The 21,346-nt window shown below is 39.6% G+C and overlaps 1 protein-coding gene across 1 annotated transcript in view; it reads left to right on the plus strand.

The window, feature by feature from the left end:
* Nucleotides 1-21,346, plus strand: part of kaznb (kazrin, periplakin interacting protein b) — a 69,154-nt gene that overhangs the window by 37,391 nt on the left and 10,417 nt on the right. Inside the window, exon 2 of the mRNA XM_083938882.1 lies at nucleotides 6,448-6,561. Within this exon, the coding sequence (XP_083795008.1) occupies nucleotides 6,448-6,561 (114 nt within the window). The remainder of the gene's footprint in view (nucleotides 1-6,447; nucleotides 6,562-21,346) is intronic.

The raw sequence follows: 21,346 nt of genomic DNA on the forward strand, positions 1-21,346 counted from the left end.
TTGCAGTAATGCCGCGGATGCAGAGGATTCAACAAATAAGCAAAAGCAAGAGGGCTTCAAATGCTGCACTTTAGAAATCAGATAGAGAAATGTTTTAATTGTATTTTATGGATTCACAGGCCAAGATGCAGTCTGAACAGGTGAGTCTGGTTTTCAGTCAATGTTTCACCATTGTGGAGCCAAGATAGCAGACTGGATTTTGTTGAGCGGTAGCTGGCCCCTCTTGTAGTAAGGTAGTGGCCAGCCATTTGGCAGTAGCAGAGCGTAGTGGACGGGCTGGGGTTTATGCTTTGACCTTGTCCTGGATATTGGATGGGCCTGAGCCATTCACAGCACAGTAGGCAAGTACCAGTGGATTGAATTGGAGTTTAGCTGCCACCGGGAGCCAGTGTAGTGTGGGAGAACTTTGGTAGGTTGAAGACAAACCTCGCTGCTTTCTGTCATATCAGGTTTTATTATTATGTACATGAGAAGTTCTATTAAGATATTAAAGGGAGAGCATTCCAGTTTTTCATAGAAAGGTTAAGGTCAAGAGAAAACACTAATTACCCTTTCATTTTTTACACAATGAAACATGGATTGCACCTCATCCGTACGTCGCTTTGGACAAATGCATCTGCCAAATCGATAAATGTAAATGTTGTTCATCCCCCCTCACCACTCCAATAATGTTCTTCACTTGTGGATAAAATTTCTATTACTACTATTTAAAATACAAATAACCAGATGGAATGTTTTAATCTAATCCAATGAATCGGATGTGTGACAAAGCACTTAACTTCATGACATTGATTCAAAAATTACACAAATGCCATAAAACCGTTCTACTCATTGATTCGCAACATTAGCCACAATGGCCTCATACGTCCTGGGATAGTAAAGGGACAGCAACCCCTCATAAATAGAATGGAAACATTTATATCATCACAGGATATATTTTCTTATCACCCATCTGTCAGTCCTGGAATGAAAATTCTGCAATCACAGTTTAACAACATTTAACAGCACTTCCTGAGGTTTATGAGTGCCTTTCAGAAAACTATTTAGCTTTTTAAAATCCTTCCTTAATTCTGTCCTTTGACACTGAAATCATTAGAGCGAGAGAAATGCAACAAAACCCAGACTGCTGAGCTGAGCAACACCAGCCATAACACCAGTAACCCTGGACACTCGTCTTCCTCAAGCAATTTCTCCTCATTGATGTAATAGATGTGTCCCTGAACAGGATTTTTTTTTTTGCACGTTTCCTCAGGGCAGGCTGCTGTTATGCTCTTAACGGCAGCACACAGACATCATCCAGAGGCTATGGATCACAGCAGTCTTGGAGCAGCCTTTCAAGCCTAATGTTCTGTGAGCCCTGGGAGTATTGATTCACTGTGTCGTGTATGATTATAAACACAGATTAATAGACAGTAAGTTTTCAGCTCCGGGCGAAGTAAGATGACATTTTTCTGCAGTGTTTGGGCTGCATGTTTGGGTTGTATAATAGAGACGTGACAGCTCGACCTTGGATATACAGCACATAATCTCACTTTCAGTCTGTCCCAAAGGAGATATCTATCTGTCGCTTTACTTATGGTGTAAAGAGCGTGTTGAATACTAAGTAAACTTTCCTCTAAAGTATTTTACTGCCGTTGTTAAATAATTCTTTGAGACGTTTACAACATAGATGGATAGATAGATAGATAGATAGATAGATAGATAGATTGATAGATAGATAGATAGATAGATAGATAGATAGATAGATAGATAGATAGATAGATAGATAGATAGATAGATAGATAGATAGATAGATAACTTTATTTATCCCTGAGGGGAAATTAGGTCATCGTAGCAGCGGTACAGAGCAATCACAAGTACTAAAAATAAGATAAAAAATAAAATACAAAATATGAACAACAATAAAATAGAATAAAATAAAAGTACAGTATCGCAGATAAAACACTATATTACAATGTGCTATGTGGATTTTAATGTGCAAGTGAGATAAGGTGCATGTCAGTGATCACTTTGAGTAGTGTGAGTTTGTCTTTATGCAGGCTTCCAATTGTCGTTTTCTGGTTTTAAACGATATTTTGATATCCGAGTTCACATCTAGCTCATCAAGGACTACCAACAGTAGCAGTGGACATGCACCATGCTGTGGGAGTTTGTCAGCATTCTGTGTACTGGGATTTGGATGAGCTCCATGTGTCTCTGCCTGATAATACCAGAAGTGACCTGTGATGGCTGGGGGTCAGGGATGAGCTGTTTCCCCTGTGAAATATTCATTGCTTAATATCTCAACCATGCCGTTGTCTTATGTAACCTGGCGAGGTTTTCTGGCACCATCTTGTGCCAAAGGTTAGAAACTCAAATGGTGCCACACCATAAAGCCTTGTTATGGATTCACTGTCACCACTGCTGTGAAATTCCATTTAGATAGGGTTTCAAAGTCTTCTCACATTATGTCGTGCCAATTTAAATGCAAAAGAGGAAATAATACAAATTTGAACCATATGGTTATTGTCATGCCAATGGGGAATAATGAGTATGTACCACAGAAAATAGTTAAATTCTTCAGGACTTTAGGATTAGGATAATTTCCCCATAAATCATCTCAACTCTTTTTAGTTTTTAGTGTTACTGGCGTTTTTCACCTCCACTTTTGTTCTTTGTTCTTGTGCTTTCTACTTACCTGTTTCTATTTCTATTCTAATTACATAAAATAAGCAATTAACAAATGATTATCCCACAGTATCAGTTGTAGAGGCTCTGAAATGATTTATTTAAAGGTCAGATATCGTAAAAAGTGAGATTTCCATATGTTTTTTTATTATAAAGCAGGTTGAGGTGCTGTATAAATACTGTGAAAGTATCAAAACACTCTATCCCCAGAGAAATGCACTGTATGCTTGTGATGTCACAACTAATTAGGTAGAACGTGCTGCTACAGTAATTCTTCAAATGCAATGATGTTGCAGCGACACTTAGAGCACATATTGCCAGACTGAGCTTTTACGTCCTTAGAGTTAGGTGTTAAAACAGGCTGAGAGTGAATCCAGGTATATTTAGATAGACAGTATGAGGAAAAGAATGTGTTTTTTGACCATCAAAGCATGTAAACGGTGTAGTTTCTACTAGAATCCAAAAATACAAGTATTAACCTATCAATGTGCATAACATGATACGTTTAATGTGCACCACAACTCAAATCAACACTATAGCTCTCCTCCCTAACAAAAACCTTTAAGTAGTCGAGAATATGTGGAATTTAAGCAATAAACATTACTAGGCCTTTTCTTCTGCAAGGATAGCCAATCACCCCTCGAAGCTGACACACGCATGTACGCACGCACGCACGCATGCACGCACACACACACACACACACACACACACACACACACACATACACACAAACACACACACATACACACGTACAGGGTGTTGTAACTCCACAGTAACATGGTGATGTTCCCTTCCTTTCCAATGAGATGACTGATACAGGAATGAATGTGTTTGCTGACTGCATGACGGACTGAATGCCAGTGTAATTAAAGGCCGGCTGAGGGTGGGCAATAATGAGTTGTCTGCACACCAGTGATAGTTGCCTCCTATTGCAGCTTGAATACACACTCTGACTCCTACTGAGTGTTTGTCTCCTCGCCCCATCATGTCCCATACATGCATCTCTCAGCTCAGTGATAGCTCTGTTCGATGTTTGGATAGATTTTCTGACTTCCTAGCACACCTGGGGGTGTTTTTGCACTCATACACACTCAGCATATTCTCATTAATAAATAGTGGGTGTTTCCCTTGTGATGATGTAAGGGCTGTGTTTTTCTCTTGGCGTCCGTGATAAAGATTTTTTTCAAAAGGTGGTAAGAACACTTTTACAGGCCAACAACCCAAAATGCATGTTTTTTGTTACAGTATTATAGATCTGTTTTGTAAATGAGATATATTGTTTTCTTCTTGGAGGAAGAATGAAGGAATTTACATTTACTGTTTTTGGTCAGTAAGTTTACAGATAGACCTGCACAGATTTACTCATAATTTTTTATAACCTTTCACCTCTCACAGCAGAGTTTCAACCAGGAAGAAAGAGGTGGCAGGTATACTGCCCACTCCTCAGGATACATCTCTATAGAGCACATTCACATACTTAACAGCACTGACACAGACACAATGACAGGGTGCTTTCCCCTTGAAATGCAATGACCCCTGACTAATCAAAACCCTTTTGGGAATGGGAAGTGATTTAAACCAGTAAAAAATTCAGATGACTGAAGTACGATGAATTATGGTGAAGTTTGTTTGTTATATGAAGCAAATACATCATGCTAATTGTGTTTTTTGTTAATTTTTCCTCATTTGACAGGCTGCTCATTTAAGAGTGATGACATTTTTAAACAATGGTTTCCCAAACAGGGCTCTATGTTTGTATTTTATGTAACAGCCGTGATTTATGTATTAACATCTTTATGTGTAAGTGCAGAAAGCGCCAACACCTTCAACTAAGTGCTGGAATAGATTGTCTGTGAATTTGTCTGCCTCTCTCTGTCTTTCTCGTAATTTTTCGGTGCCTAGTAAAGCAGCCTTAGAGTTGTAGAGCATTAGCCTGCATTTTCCGTCCAATCTCCATATTAAAGACCAGGGAAAAGGTCAGCTGAACAACGCCTAAACAGTTATTGACAGGTCAGGAGGACGGAGGAGGGGAGAGGGGAGGGGAAGGTCAGTGATCTAGTTAAATACCATACGGACGTGAGATTGAAACTTTCAAAATGTGCAGATTAGGAGTGAAGCTGAGATCATTGTTGAGGGAGAATGGCTGTGCAGGTGGCACTGCTCAGAAGGCACCTGAGGGTAGATGGATGTTGCTGTTCATATGGTTAAACCAGAAAACATGTTTCATTTGCACATATACAGTGGAGATCAAAATTAGAGAACAAAGTATTATTTCTTGATTTATTCTTGAGGCCCTTGCTTGAATGACTTCAGCACATCTGCGCCCACAGGACATCACTATTTTCATACACTGTTCTGGTTTGATCTTGGTCCATTCTTCTTCAGTCTCTTCCACAGTTCAATAACTGTAGTGGGTTTCTAAGTCATTACTGCTAAGGATTTTCCAGAGATTCTCTATGGGGTTTAGATCAGGACTCTGGGATGACCATTTCATCGTTTCAATATACTTAGCTTCAAGGAACTGCTTAACCTGTTTTACAGTGTTACCGGCGGCATTGTCTTGCATGAAAATCGCAGCTGATTGGGAAACAATTGTAGTGAAGGTATTGCATGTTGCTGAAGGAGGTTCACATAAACATTTGCATTCACACTGACATGTAGCTGTACAAGAGGCCCAACTCCTGCTGCAGAAAACAAACCATGACATGATATTGCTAACGTTCATTTTATTTGGGTCTGATGGGAAACATTATGTTCTGAACAATAAAAAATAACAGTATTTCAGAATAATGAATATACAGTAAATAAAAAATATACAATATACAGAAAAGTAAATAAAGTATTTATAATTTGTTCATTCATTTTGATCTCCGGTGTACATGCAGTGCCTTCATCTGGCATGAAATTCAACATTTATAGTGTGAGAAGGATTTGTAAGATAAGCAGAATATCTTTCAGTTTGAAGATTTCAGATCAATAGCAGCATCTAAAGCCCTCTTCAAGAGGATATCATTTCCGCTGTAATGCTATTCACTCTACAAAAGCATTCCCCGGCACAGCTAGGATATTGCTGCCTCCAATGGTCATTGTATTTTTAATAGCATTTCTTACTTTTACACATTGAGTTGAAACCTTTTAGAAAAAGAGGTGGAGGAAAAACAGTGGACAGAGGGAGACAGGGGCTTGATTTTAAATCTGATAGATCAGAAGTTTCCAACTCCATTTGCTCTTTGAACTCTGTAAAGAAATTAGAAAAGACTAAGTGAGAGGACAGAAAATGTTGAAATGATGAGTCTCAGTCTCCTGAAGCTCTCTGAAGTCGTCGATCAGTATCATTAGCCAAGAGCTCAAAAAAGTATCAGTGGAGTAGTGGAATCACATAAATGGATGGATTTCATTTGAACATAGAAGAGATGAGGAAAATGTGTTAAAAAGAGCGAGAAAAGGAGTCAAAGTTAGCCAAGCACTGTAAAATAGTGAAACAAGCATGGATCAAAACTGATACAGTGTTTGCTTAATGTTTGCTTTGAAATGCCGATCACAGCTGCAGTGATTTGTAGGAAAGATTCTTATTAGCAACGTGTCTGAAAGTTCAGTGTGCCCAATTGACATCATGTCAGAATATATAATTTGATTTAACAGGCCTGCTATAGCCCACACAGTGTTAGCCTGAGCCTGACATTTTTCAACAACCTGACTGTGTGAACATGATGAGAGAATCAACGTTTGACTCATGATGATGTGAATTTACATTTAATGTTCATTTCTTCCCCCCTGCAGATCCATCAGTGCACCACCACCACCACAGACAGAAGGCAGTGACGGACATGTGCTACCCGACAGAGATATCCAGCCTGATGGACTTCGGCACCCCAGACTGCTCGCTAAACAAAGGTACGGCGTTGCTCGAAAATACAAGGTGTTGCCTTGGTGACAGCGGGAAGTGTGCTCGTAGATTTATCCTGGCAGTTAAAAGACACAAAGCTGTCAGCTTTACTGGGAGGTTAACACTGGAGCAGAGGCCTGAACAGGCTAAGACTGTGAGAACAATCAGATAACAGCTCTTGGTACCTGGCCACGAGGGACTCAGAGTTCACCGCAGGCTTTGATTTATTGCAGCTAAATAGCATGTTTTGTCACCCAGTGCATGTGACTGTGAGACTGGATTGAGTTGTTGCCAGAGAAGCACATTTTACTTTTTTTTTTAAACAAATCGCTTTAATTGGAACAAAGCTTTATTGAAGTTTATTGCACCAGAGTTGTATTGTAATGTGCGATTATTGCATCACAGCAAGGCCAATTATTTCCTCCAATCACTGTCATCGGTTTCACAAATATAATGTTTTATAAAGAGGCCTGTATGGCTCAGGATAATAGTCTCTCTCAGTCCCTCGGATGGGGTAATCAAACTGACCAGCCTGTAATAATACACACCACAAAAGGTATTGATCATAAAGTCTATTGATCGCATCTGTATTGTTGTCTGTTTCTTTTTTTTATAGTTATGACTGTGATTATTCTCACACTCTCTCACTCTGCAGTGTAATTCCCATAATAATTGTAATTCTTGTCATCCCCTTGAAACTGGCAGAGCCTGCTCGCTGGCTATTAGACAAGCCTCAAGTAATTTCCATCAACAATGGGTAGTGGCAGTGGTGACCTCAGTAGCTCATTCTCCTTCTTCCTGCAGTGCCCATCACTGGTTTCAGTCTCCCTCCTCTTCTCTCTCAAGGCTAGCTAATATCTTAATGCCACTCCATCCCGGCTCTCTATCAACACTCCCCAGCACTGATAATGCAGACTGACAGGTCAACCATGTACAGCTGAGAGAAGGGGGAGAAATACAGTGGATAGAAGAAAAAAAGAAAGCCTTTAAGGATTTCTTCTGGCTTTAATATGAGCAAAGCAAATGAATGACATAGTGATACAGGGAGTTAAGCTGCAGAATAAGGACACTGAGGAGTGGAAACATTTCAGAGTGAAGAACTGTCAAGATAAAAGCACTGCTGTGAATAAGATTCAGTGCAGCTGAGAGGCAGGCTACAGCATGACCTTGGTGTGCTGCAGTTGGTCAAGATGTCCTTTTTCATGTAGTTTTCCAGATAAGTTAAAAACAGCTTGAGTCAGACAGCTTCACATTTTAATTTAAGCGTGTATAATTAGCATGTGCAGAAGTTCTGGCTTCATGCGAGATTATAGCTGGAATACTAATGCGACCCGCAGAGAAAAACATCCATTTGCAATACATGCGTTACCTTCTAATGAGCCGGTAATTGTACATGCTATAACAGAGTTATTCTCTCAATCTTTTGTCTCAGCTCTGATCAGTCAGAGAGAAATGAGCCTGGCAGTAATCCTTGAGGTGTCAGCATGTGATTGACATATCCCTTGCCTCATGTGACAAGTATCTGGTTAGAGCCCATCTGATCTGTGGACGGAGCTGAAACACTGAACGTCAGCCTCTTGACAGGCAGGACAAATGGCAGGCTCACCATCCGGAAATGCACAAGGTTTAACTCGTCTTTCTCTTGCACACACAGTCAAGCAAATTATGCCAACACTTGTGCTTTAGTATGCTAGTTAAGGCACTCAAGTGCTCATAAACTAAAAATTCCATTATAAGTTTATATCCAGCTGGGCTCTGCAGGCTAAATTAATTCAGTTGCAGCCCTATCTATTCTCCTCAAACCACCTGTTCCTGCCTTAGAGTTTCAAGACTTAAGAGCTCCATCGGGCAAACTAGACCCACCTTAACTGTATTTACTCTTTCATGACACAAGCCGTTTTCTCATATGTCCTTACTCAGACAGGAAGGGAAGTCCATGAAAAAATCCCTAGAGAGTTAAGAATAACATTTGAGAGCTCTTATTAATAATCCAGTCTAAGTCTGTAGAGCTAAGGCAGTTTGGTTCAAAGCATGAACTTCATATCACATCACCGCTTTCATGATCCATTTTGAGGTGTTTATATTGAAGTTTACACTCACAGCATTTTATTCAGAGTTGACATTCCTACCTCCTCTGGCAAAAACACCGTCACATTCAGGAAGTGATTAATATAAACTCATGTAGGCTACAAAGGCACTCTGGGCTCAGAGGGAGTGCGTAGCTCTCATACAGAGGGTTGTATTGTTTGTATGTTCAGTCACCGAGTGTAATTGCACACGTTGTCCTCTGCTAGCTCTCAGCCATCAGGTGGAGTGAGAGCTCCACCGGCTCACCTGGTACATTACCCGAGGCCTGAGGTGCAGCTTTTATTCCCCTCCCCCTCCTCCTCATCTCCTTTGGGGAATGGGGGGGTGAAAGTTGTCCCGGCTGCCACAGGGCGTGTCACTAAACAGGTACATAGAAAGCGGGAGAGAAAGAGACGCACATAAAGAGGAAAGAAAAGGAGCAGGGAACGTAGCTGAGTGGCTCTCAGGGGGAAGACTTCCTGGTAACCTGTCTGGGTGGAGCCTCAGCAGGCAGGGCTGGGAGCGGCCGGCTGTGGTAGTGCTGCATTGTGTGTGTATCGGTTTGAATGGTGTGTGCACTGGTCTGTACGTATACGCGTGTGTGTGTGTGTGTGTGTGTGTGTGCCTGTGTGTGTGTGTATGTGTGTGTGTGTGTGTTTTCCTTTTTTTTTTTTACCTGCTATGAGAATTCACACCACAGTTGACAGTGGAGCCGAGTGGAGCCTGTGTCGAGGAGGACATGAGGTCCGAGAAGGAGGAGGGGATGGCCGGTGAGTGAGGAGATAGAGGGGGAGGAAAGACGTTGTTCTGTGTGTGCGAGAGGAATAGTGCAGGCCATAAAAGTGGCTTGAGTTTGCAGTGCGTGTGCCAACTCAAGTTCAGTGTGTGTAACTGTCAGCATTGATTGTATGAGAGGAATTTGAGTCTTGAGTAAAATGTGTGATGCATACGCTGAAGTGGAAAGTACATTTATTCAAGTACTGTAATCAAGTACAGTTTAAGAGTACTTATATTTAACATTTTAAGCTACATTACACCTTTTCTATACTACAATTCAGAGGGAAATCTTGTACTTTTTTCTAATTTTAACATATGATCAGTTTATGAAATATAATACAATTCCCAGAGCTCATGCTGATCGTTTTCATAAACAATATTATTCACATTTGACAAACTTACTTTTGCCATTTTGCACAAAAACACACATTTTCGGTATCAAAACATCTGCCTATTAGGTTGTTTCTGATGATCTAATCGATTAATTGACAAATTGTTTTGGCCCCAATGTGAACAAAATTAGCTCATCAACCAGCTGCAGCATTAAAATGCTGTTTAACGTACATGTTTGCATTGATAATAATAATAATAATAATAATAATAATAATAATAATAATAATAATAACAATACAACAATATGTCCTAATATATAAAACAAATAATATCCTGGATGAATATTTTTACTTTTTAAACTTTAAGCATTTGTTCCGGAAATTGCTGTAAACTGTATTACTCTACTTTGTAATTTTGAATTCTGGACTTTTACGTCTACATATTTTTTCAATAATTGTTATTGCTGGAGTGAATAATTAGAGTAATTCTTCCGCTTTGGTATATATATATTTACACTTACAACAACATACACTAAAGGTTATTTTACGTGATTTATTTTTGTACATCAACTCTTTACCACTGCTATTTCCAATAAGTGCTGATTTATTCAAATCTGTTCCATAACTGAAAGGTATTTATTGTTTTACTTAAGATAAGAACTAAATGCTGACCTAAATATGACATGTTCAAATGGATAACATGGTAATCTGTTAATCTTTTACCATCATTGTACATGAATGGAGTGGTATTTGGTGAGATACTGTGATGTATTACAGATTATAATAGCTCAGAAGACATACTAAAGCGTAGATAATATGAGAGAAAATAGCACAGAGGGACAGTTATAACTACATTGGCTGTTGTGTTTGGATTAATGGAGAAACCAGACATATTATCCATTTTGTGAAGATGGATTGCGGTTAAATGAGGATGTGAAGTGAAGCTATAGCTATTTGATGTCTATTGAATATCAGGGCCTCTCTTAGAGTTATCTTTATCTTTTTGCTTGGATGTCATGAACAGATTTTTTTGTAGGTGTGTTTCATATAAGCCATATGTGTCATATGTGTCATATGTGTTGTGGTTTGTGAATGAATAGAGGTGAGTTTGCTTCCACTGTGTTTTGCGTGACTCCTGCTTCAGCTGATGTACTCTGGACCCTGAGGTCGACACTCAAAACTGCAGAAGATAATTAGTGTGACTGACTGCACTGCAAGTCCTTCACCCCAACCACAAGAGACAACATGTGGCACATGTAGAGTGTCTTTTTGTTTTTTAGAACCTTTTCTCTTCAGTCTCTGTGTGAGCTGTAGATACCCTGAGCTAATCAAGGACCATTAGTTTTTTTTATTTATCTCGACAACTGCTAGACTGAATGTTAATGAGCTCAGAACAGGTATTTATTGCTGTATTTTAAATGATCCACACTCATATGGAAGGATTTTAAAGTTTCATGCACACACCTCAACATCAGCTACAGCGCCTCATGCAGCATGTGGAATTATTCTGCCCCCGGGACATTAGAGAGGTCATGTATCAAATCATGTAGATTTCCAGTTCTCAACAGACCAGATCCTGCTGTTTCTGACAGATGTTGAGTCCCCACTACACATTTAACAAGGATAATAAGGCCTGTGGCATTTTGGTCCTCGGTGGCTTATGCAAGTCGGTTGACATAATCGACCCCGCCCCTTTGCTGATTTCTCTGGTCAGCCAGTGGTTTGTGGATACTATGACCCAACTTCAGTGTTTGCCCTTTATGGGCTTACAGACACATGCTCCTCCAGTTCACAAGGGCTCAGGATGGTCCCATGGTGAAACCAACAAGAGTTTGGGGGCTCCCAACATTTTGAGCCATTTATTTACACTTAACATGAAGGCATGATTGTGACTTGATTTGGTCAAACAGTACTATTGTGCTTATTATTTTTCTTAACAGGTAATTAAACACATTGTAATTCATTAAAGGAAGAGTTAAACATTCAGGGAAATATGCTAACTGGTATGTGCGTTCTCACCAAGAGTTAGCAGAGAAGATTGATACACTCTCTTGTCTGTGAAGTAAATATGAAGATATACAGCAAGTAGCTGGTTGGATTAGCTTTGCATAAAGACTGGAAACAGGGGGGAACCTGGCTCTACCAAAACATGTCTATCAGCATCTCTAACACCCACTTATACCCTTTTCCCACCAAAATTAGTGTGTATATGCAGTTTTTCATAGCAGGAAAACCTGCTAAAAATCTTTCCCATTGACAGCAGATGAGTTTGCTCTCATTAAGGTACAAGTTACACACGTGTGTCCTACAGTAGCATCGAAAAGGCGAAAGCTAGCATGTCCACCCAAGTGGCATGTTTTTAATCTTTCCCACTAAGACAAAAGCCAGTTGTTACTGGATGTTAGTGTTTTTTTGTCCAGTGGGAAAGGGGCCTAATTAACACTTTATATCTCATTTGTTTAATCAAAGTGTTAAGCGGAGACTTTCGTCCGGCACATAACTCTCCCAAAACCAGACAGATATGACAGGGGGACAGATCTTTTCACCTAAATTTCATAAGTTGTCAGTTGACGGTTGTATCTGTTCAGGTCATTTCATAAAGTACATCATCCATTAATTCACCAGGAGTCCTCACAACTCACACTTCTCCGCACTCAGACCCTGGGCGCAGGTTACAGTAAGTTGATTAAAGTGTGTGAGGGTTTGTTTGTTGCTTAGTTAGTGCTTATGGTGGGGAAACACTGGAACTGAGGCAATATTTAAGTCAAAACAGACATGCTCAGACATGACAACTGCAGTGTGAAAAGTAGGGGAAAATAGAGGGTGGAGCTTAATAGGGACAAGGATCATCATGATTGATTAAACTGAAAACTAGAATATCCAATTATCTTAAATACAACAATCACTATACAGAATCACATTATTATCATGGCTTTGCTGACATGGGTGGAAGGACTGTCACTGTTTCCTATTCAGAGCCACAGTGTCAGCCAGGTTAATCACTGTCTAAATCATTTCATGTAAACCAAACCCATGCACAGGGAATAATGGCGGTGTCAAGTGACAGTGAGGGTATGTTTTTTTCAAAATGCAGCTCTTAACAGCAGTTATTAGAAATCTAAATAGCCTTGTTCAAGTTATCAGTGCACTTGTAGTGGCACAACCTTGGCAGCGTGCCTAATCTGCCCATAATAAAAGTGTGAATCAATTACAGCTGATCTGCACTTGGCATCCTTGCGCTGGCCTCGGTTGTAATGTAAACCCATGTGCAATTAATTAATGGGAGCTATTCCCCATAAATACTGTATACCCGCACTTGCAAACCTGTACAGATGCAGTTTACAGACACATCACACACATATAATGTAATCATTATGCAGGACACATAACGCTTCAAACATATTTGCGTTTAAAATATCTTTTAGAGGGAAAATTATCAAATGATCAACATATATTGTATATTAGAATTTTATGGATGTACTGAAGTGGAGAGGGATGTTTTGTCTGCAGACCACATTGAATTAAGTGGTGAATGCTCTGGTCAGGTAGGTTTGAGAGCCAGCACCATGCATTATTTATGCCTGTATGTATTATAGAGAGGCAGTGTAATACCCTGAGTAGGAAATTTACCTGACCCTTACATGAAAGGCTTTTCAGAATGCAGAAAATACAGTGTTGATGCATGAGGAATAAGGTGTTTGCTCCTGTTTTTTGTTGGGGTTTTTTCTCTCATGGTAGCTACATAAGATGGAGGCTTGTCAGTGCTGTTTGCAACATAAGTATGTCAAATCTGAAACCATACAACCCACACAGGTCTATACAATCTCTGTTCCATTACTGCACCAGGTTCCTCCTGTGACTAGCACAAATTAACAATGCAGATGCTAAATCAAGTCCTGGCAATTTTTTTCTTTTTTAAACAACGCTAATCGCTGCAGCCTACCTCTGCCACCCACCCATACACCCACCCGGCCTCCCCGGGATTTGAGACTCAGCAGGTAGCAACTGACAGAATTAATGCGTTTATTTATGAAGCTTCTCGGTCACAGTGTTCTTTTCTCTCTCTTTCGAGCTGATTCGATGCTTTTCTTTCATAAATCCTTAACAAATATTTTGCCTTGCCTTTTTATCTGGATATCTATAAACAGTGTGCTCAAGGATCATATGATGTTTCTGGTGAGAAAATGTATCAGATTAACAAAGTTTGGACTAGTTGTACAAGAGTTGTTACCAACCATGACAGCAACACTGGCATTGTTTTTTACCTTTTACCTTTTACTTATCCGTCCAAATCTTTATCAAATGTCACGACAATCCATCTAAATGTTGGTGAGACATTTCAACTAAATCTACACCTGTGAACCTTATGGCTAGAGGAAAAGTCAGAAGATCATCAAAGTTGTGAGATTTCCTTCTCTGGGCACCATGAATGTCTGTACAAAAATGTATGAAAATCCTATTTAAGTCTTGACCAAAGAGGTGGAGGGACAGATCAACACTGCCATCCCTAGAGCCGTGTCACTAGCTTGGCTCAGAACAAAAGATAAGGTTTGAGACATCAGGGCGTGCTGTACCTTGAAATAGATGATTTGTGTTTTCTCTCCGTACTATAATAAACATAGTCTCTCCTGTGCAGCTTCATTCTCTTGAGACAGACAGTGTCATATCAGGAAGCACTCTAATGCAACCTAGATTAGTAATAAAATGAGTTAATGGCACACTTATCGTCAATACACAGCTACAGTGTTTGTTACGGTTCATCCACGCTCTATTTTTTCCTGCCTGTCAAGGTTATAGAGCTACCTGCATGATGGGTTTAATCAAGAGCTAAAGCAGACCGCTGTCTTCTCCAAGAGCAATCTCAACTAATCTTTATACTGTAATTAGTGGAGGCCAGAGCTCAGCAGACATATATGCTCCTCTCATAATACACTGCAGTAATAGACAGCTGTGAGCGGACCAAAACAAACTCACAAACACACACATACTGTACACATACACGCCCACACCAACAAAAATCTATTAATCCAGCAGGGGAAAACCCTTCACTGCACAGACTAATATAATGAGTATAACTTGTAGTCAATGAGATAATATTACATATATGATGCCAAAGCTTCTGTTTTCCTGCTGATGTTCCCTCTCCAAACAGTTTACATGTGACTTTGGAGTGTGTTGGCTTGTTATCCCTGCCTCATCCACTCAATTTGTCTGTATTTGATGAATTGCAAAAGAACACAATATGCAATAGATTAACCATGCATGTAGAAGATGTGCATTTTCTTGGTCTGATGCCTGTATTCATTAGACCAAGATTATTTTAATTAACAGTAAGGAAATTATATTTGTGCATGGAGAGAGTAAACATCAACATGTTGCAGTTCTTGCAGTTGTTGGTATATATTTGTTTGTGTTTATCTTTAATTCAGTTTTTTACGGTGCAGGACTCGACACATAAAGCTTGCATACGTAGAAGGTCACATATTCTAAAAAGTAAGATTTCCATTTCCATGTCTTTTTTTATCATAAAGCAGGTCCAGGTGCTGTATAAATACTGTGAAAGTGTCAAAACGGTCAATCCACAGAGAAATGCACACAGCCTGTATTCAGAAACTGTGTCTTTAGACGAGCTGTCAGGACTTCTGTAGGGTTGTGATGGCACAATTATACTAGTATATACAGGTAGAAAGTGCCGCTACTGTGGATTTCCTACTGTAATGACAGTGCAGACGCTGAGAGCGGAAACTCTGACCAATCAGAGCAGACTGGACTTTTTCAGGAGGGGGTCTTAAAGAGACAGGCGCTTAGAGAGTTTCATACAGATGGTGAATACAGGTATATTCGGACAGACAGTATGAGAAAAATAATGTGTTTTTTGAACATTAAAACATCTAAACATTTCTAAATGAGTCACTGAGGTATGAAAGTTAGGAAGATATGACCTATTGTGTCACTGAGGTAAACATAAGTAGGAGCTACTTTGTTCAAGTGGTCACCGTATCATTTAGCTCACAAGTCGTTACAGAGACATGGCGGTGGCTTGCTTCCCCTCAGGCAGGATGACAGCTTGAGTCAACACAATTACCTGCATTGCAGGTACTCACAACTTACGTAATGTTCCCATTTCACAGGAAGCCTCTGTGCAGGATGCTGTCTTGGGAAACACGTTTGTGATGTTTTCAATGGTTCTTTCTCTGCAAAATGTATTAATAAGGAAGAGCCTCTGAAGGGCTTTCATGGAGCTTTTTAAAGACCCTCATGGTTGTTTGAAACTGCTCTGCTCATATCAGGGAGTTGCAGAAAAGCTTTTGTTGTATTGCTGTTTTTTTAAACCCCCAGTGAACATTTGTCATGTAATTTTGTTTAAAGAAAACTTTGATATTGGTGTCCCTACCTGATTTAATTATTTTCTACATGTAATTTGTGTGAGAAATGTGCCATTAAATGACATTGCTTTGATGTCCTGCTATATTAGTTGCACCCCCTGCAGAAAATATCTGCAAAAAAGGCACTTTCTGTAGAAAGCCATTACTGTTTTCATAGATTAGCTCCAATTCCCCTCCTTCTTCCCCCCTCTTGAACAGTGACTTTCTAACAGCTTTGTTCCTTGGTGAAGCTGTTAAACCAGCCCGAGCAGCCCTCCCGTCCAACCTTTACCTGTCCGTCACACTGCAGCTGCAGTGTGTGTAAATGTTATATGGTTGTTTACAAGGTCAGTACTGCTGCGAGAAATATGAAACATTCTAAGAATTTAACAGTGTAGGAAGGAGTTAAAGCTCCTGGTTTAAAAGGGAAATTCAGCATGGATGTTCAGCAGGTATTTCAAGATGAAGCACATGGGTTGAAGATGTGTTTCATGCTCTTGACTTCTCCAGTGTCCAGCAAGACAGTGTTAATATGCTTTGGTCATTCACAGGAGTCTTCTATTAAACACATGGCTTTAAGAAGACAGTTATGACTGAGCTGTTCGGCAGTAAAGTTGTAAAATTGTGTATGACCTTTGTTATGCAACTATCAGTTACTGTACCTGAGAGATTAGAGGAGAGAGAAAGACAGCAACGTCGCCGCTGACTTTGTGTTGGACAGAAATAGCTGAGCGGAACCACTGTGCTAACTAAAATTATACAGATTTGAATTGTCAGGGAGGCCGAGGTAGAAAAGTGTCAGCCGTGCACACGATAACTCCTCAGGGCAGAACAGTTGGCTGCTGTCACTTCGTTTTGACCCCCATCTCAGTCATTCCATATTATTCATGGTTTTGCTTTCAAATAGACTATGGTCCATTGAACCAGTGCCTTTCATTATGTCTTAGAGGAAGTTGTAATTAGGTTAAAGGGTCACCCAAATTAAAAAAAAAAAAAAAATTCTCACTTCCCTTTAGAGGTATCTAACCACACAGATAGTTTTAGTTTTGTTTGTTCTCTGCTTACTACCTCTCTACTTCCGGAGCCCTTTCTCGGACCACACCCATCTTTGAACTGGGTCTTCATTTGACTTCAACTACATTCCTGTAGAACCTTTGGACTGTATCTTGAGCTGTTGTGAAGCAATCATGGTGGAAATGAGGTGAAAACAATACAAACATCAGTGTCACGGCTGGTAATGACCCTGAAAGCTTTATTGTCAAAACAAGCTCACAATGCTAAACTTAATCTAGGAAGTCTCTGGTTCAGACCAGACAAACCTACTCATGAAACTTGCTGTAAAGTTGCCTGATTGGATTTAATGATGAGAGCCAAACAGTTGCTGGAGCACGAGAATAGTTGGTGTGAAACTAATTTTAAAATAGATTTTTTTTTACAACAAGAGCAATAACTTTAGATTGAACTTCTCAACCAAACTCAATACTCCAAAACAGCACACATTAAGCATTTTTGATTATTCATGTATATAAATAGCTCCACTTTAATCCTCAATACGCTTCATAGGAGACTAGTTCAGGTCTTAAACTGTCAATCCACAGCCCCCACTTCCTCTCTCCAAGCAGAAAGCAAAGCTAATCATGAGCCAACAGCCACTATACACCCCTTCCAAGCTCTGTGTGTGTGTGTGTGTGTGTGTGTGTGTGTGTGTGTGTGTGTGTGTGTGTGTGTGTGTGTGTGTGTGTGTGTGTGTGTGTGTGTGTGCGCACGCGCATGTGTGTGTGTGTGTGTGTGTGTGTGTGCGTGCGTGCGTGCGTGCGTGCGTGCGTGAGTGTTTGTGTGTGTGGTTGGGGAAAAAAGTGGGTGACTGAGAGGGAGGGCTTGGTCCTGACTGTCTTTGATGGACGCTCTAATCAGGCTTGGATGAGAAGTTAATAGAATGGGCCACTGCTGAATACAAAGAAGAAGCGGAGTGGGCAACTCTACTAGCAAGACGGAGCTCACTGCAGAAACCACACAAGGGATAACAGCACACAGATTGCAGTGTACAGTTTATATGACTCCTGTCAATTTTAATAGCTTTTTAGATTGCATGAGACAGTGTACGTGTAGGTATGTTATCTAAAGGTAGATGGGTTGTGTCTGTCGGTACCATAGGTGCAGCTTTAACTCAAGTCAGAGTACAGTGAAGCCGCTTCGTTTGTGTGTCCACATGATTCTTTAATGTAAAATGGCCACAAATATGAGGAATATTGGAAGATCTCTGGAAGTTTAATTTTGTTTCAATTTAACCCCCGATTTGATATAAGAAAGCTGAAAGAAAAACCCTTGTGGTTGTGTTTACCCATGGGTCAGTATATATTATTGAGGGAGGGGACGATGCTGGAAATTATTGTAAATTGGATTTGGGAAAAATACGGTGTTCATTACACTAAATCCACTGTAAATTCTCCTCAAGACACAATTCTAACAGTTTTTAATTGACTCAAAGTCAAATGACAGATACATTAAACTAAGACGGTGAAATAGTCGTAGAATCTGTCGGTCATTAGTTAATTTGAGAATCACTGTAAGTAACAGATTATCTGCTAACACAACTGCAGTGCCTGCCAAAGACAAGAGTAGATCAACCTTCACTTCACAGCAAGAGCAGCTGTTAATTTAAACAGCCTGTTTAGAGTTGCAGATTAAGCTGAACACAATAAAGCACATAAAAAATGCTTCTGTCCAGTGGCATCAAAAGCAGCAGCTGGGCTCCCTGCGACAAATATAGGAGCGCCTGTAGGTAAACCGATGAATAAGCGGATTTATGCTGCAAGAAGGCCGTAAATGATTGCTCTGTCAGGGAAACAAACTCTTTTTGTCACATGCAGCACAGAACTGCCCGGCGTGTTTCCATAGTCCTGAGTCGACAAAGACTGATGGAGTGTCCCTTCCTCTCTTATCGGAGCTGCTGCAGCCCCACAACGTCAAGCTGCAGGCCTGCGGAGCATCTTTTTCTCTCTCAGTTGCACACATGTGCGCACATACATACATACTTTGTTGTATGCACACTTAAAAACATGCATTTAAATGGAGTCTTGTAGGGATCTGCATAACATTAAGGGCACACACTACTTTTTTTACTCATGCATTTTTCTGCCACGCTAGCAGCCTGCCTCTGAGATTGGAAATGTTTGTCCTCATCGGTTCCACCTGTTTGATCCAGACTGAAATAACTCAATAACTCTTAGATGAATTGCGGTGAAATCTTGTGCAGATAATTCATAGTCCCCTGAGGATGAAACCTACTGATGTTGGTCATCCGTTGACATTTCCTGTAACTCCACTAGCAGGTTGACATTTGTGGTTCAGAGTGAAGTGTCTCGACAGCTATAGGATAAATTATAATTTGGGTGACTTTGTTGGTCCCCAGAGGTTTTATCTAGCTCCATCATTCAGTCAAATTTCTAATTCATTTCTAATTAAATGTTTCTCATGTAATAACTGGGTGTTTATAGGGGTTCTCCATTAAAACAAGGGCTATATTTGAGTTGAATTCTGGCTCTGTCCTCTGGACAGTTATTTCTCAAAACAATCCTGGGCTAAATTTTTTATCCAACTGTTGTTAAAATGAGCATTACAGCGTCAATTTTCATAATTTTTATCGTCTTGCAGAAATCGGTCTCAAATTGTTGAATTGCTACAATACTTTATCTATCCTATCTGTTGTTTTTATGATCTTAACTTGTTATGTTTTGTTGTCTTGTCAGTCATCTGAGCACTTTGAACTGCATGAAAGATGTTGTACAAATAAAGGTTGATTGATTACAGCATCAAGCGATGCAAGCTTGGCTGTAGCCTCTTGTCAGTTTATTAGTCTTGTTTATGGATACAACTCATGATTGTTTTCATTATTGATTTATCTGTCAACTATTTTTTAAATCAATTGATCAGAACCAGAATCAGATTTAGAAATACTTTAATAATCCGAGGGGGAAATTATTTAAATCAATGTGCTTCTCTTCATAATCTGCATATTTGAGAAGATGATGAATTACTCAATCAAAATAGTTAATTTTCTTATGAACCACTATTCTACTTTTATTCTTTGATGGTAGGGTTTTGAGATTTATTAAAGGGTTTAGCTGCTGAATTACAGATGTATCAGGAGCGGAATATTGTGGCTTCTTCTGCTTGTCATTGTCTTATTCTAATGGAAAATATCTATTCTTCTGTAACAAACCTGCCCTTATGTGTGCAGTATAAATTATTATGACATATAGTTGATCTGTTGCTGGTGTGGCTATCCCCTCTCTCACTCAAATTTAACCCTTGAAAGACCTCTTCTAATCCATTTCATCTTTTCTGTCCTGTTGTTTTGCGAACGTGTCCACCAGCTCCTGTCTGTTAGTTGCCTCCTCAGTTCACTGTGTCCTCTCCTTAGTTTCCTGCTCCTGTTTGTTTGCCTGTTCTCCCTGAGGGGTTGAGAGATGTTTTACAGCGGATGGAAAACATCACACTGAGGAGCACGGCTCGAGCGTGTGTCGCTGATATTTTAAGTCTTATCGGTCTGTTGTCTCTCACTTACCCGATACCCTCGCAGGCCTGAGTCTGTCACTCAGCATTTATCTGAATCTATAAAACCCCTGTGGCAACTGCTGAGGGGGAGCTGTGTGTCCTGAGGAGGGTTTGATGTGTTGACTTGAGTGCATATTTTATGATGTGCTGCATAATCACTAGTGGTGGAAGAAGGATTCAGATCTTTTACTTAAGTCAAAGTAGTAATAGCACACTGTAGAAACACTCTGTTACCAGTAAAAGACCTGCATTTAGAATTTTACTTGAGTATTAACATCAAAAGTACCAAAAGTAAAAGTATTCTTAATGCAGAAAGGCCAGTTTAAGAATAATAAATATTACTGTATATTGTTTATAATATAATATATTATTTATATTTTACCTGGTAAAAGTGGAGCTAGTTTTACTTTAGGCAAGTAATGTAATCTATAATAATACATAATAATGTAAAAGTTGCTGTTGAATATTAATTATATTTTGTATTAATCTAAATCTGTAAAAAGTTAAAGCTGTCAAATGAATGTAGCAGAGATTTACAATATGTGCCTCTGATACGTAGTGGAGTAGAAGTACAAAGCACAAAATGGAAATATTAATAATAATATTATAATAACAGATATAATAGTAAGTAGAATAATAATAAGTATAAGTATCTCAAAATTGTGTTTAAGTAAAGTACTTGAGTGAATGCACTT

This window comes from Echiichthys vipera (assembly GCF_963691815.1).
Source record: "Echiichthys vipera genome assembly, chromosome: X".
Taxonomy (NCBI): domain Eukaryota; kingdom Metazoa; phylum Chordata; class Actinopteri; order Perciformes; family Trachinidae; genus Echiichthys; species Echiichthys vipera.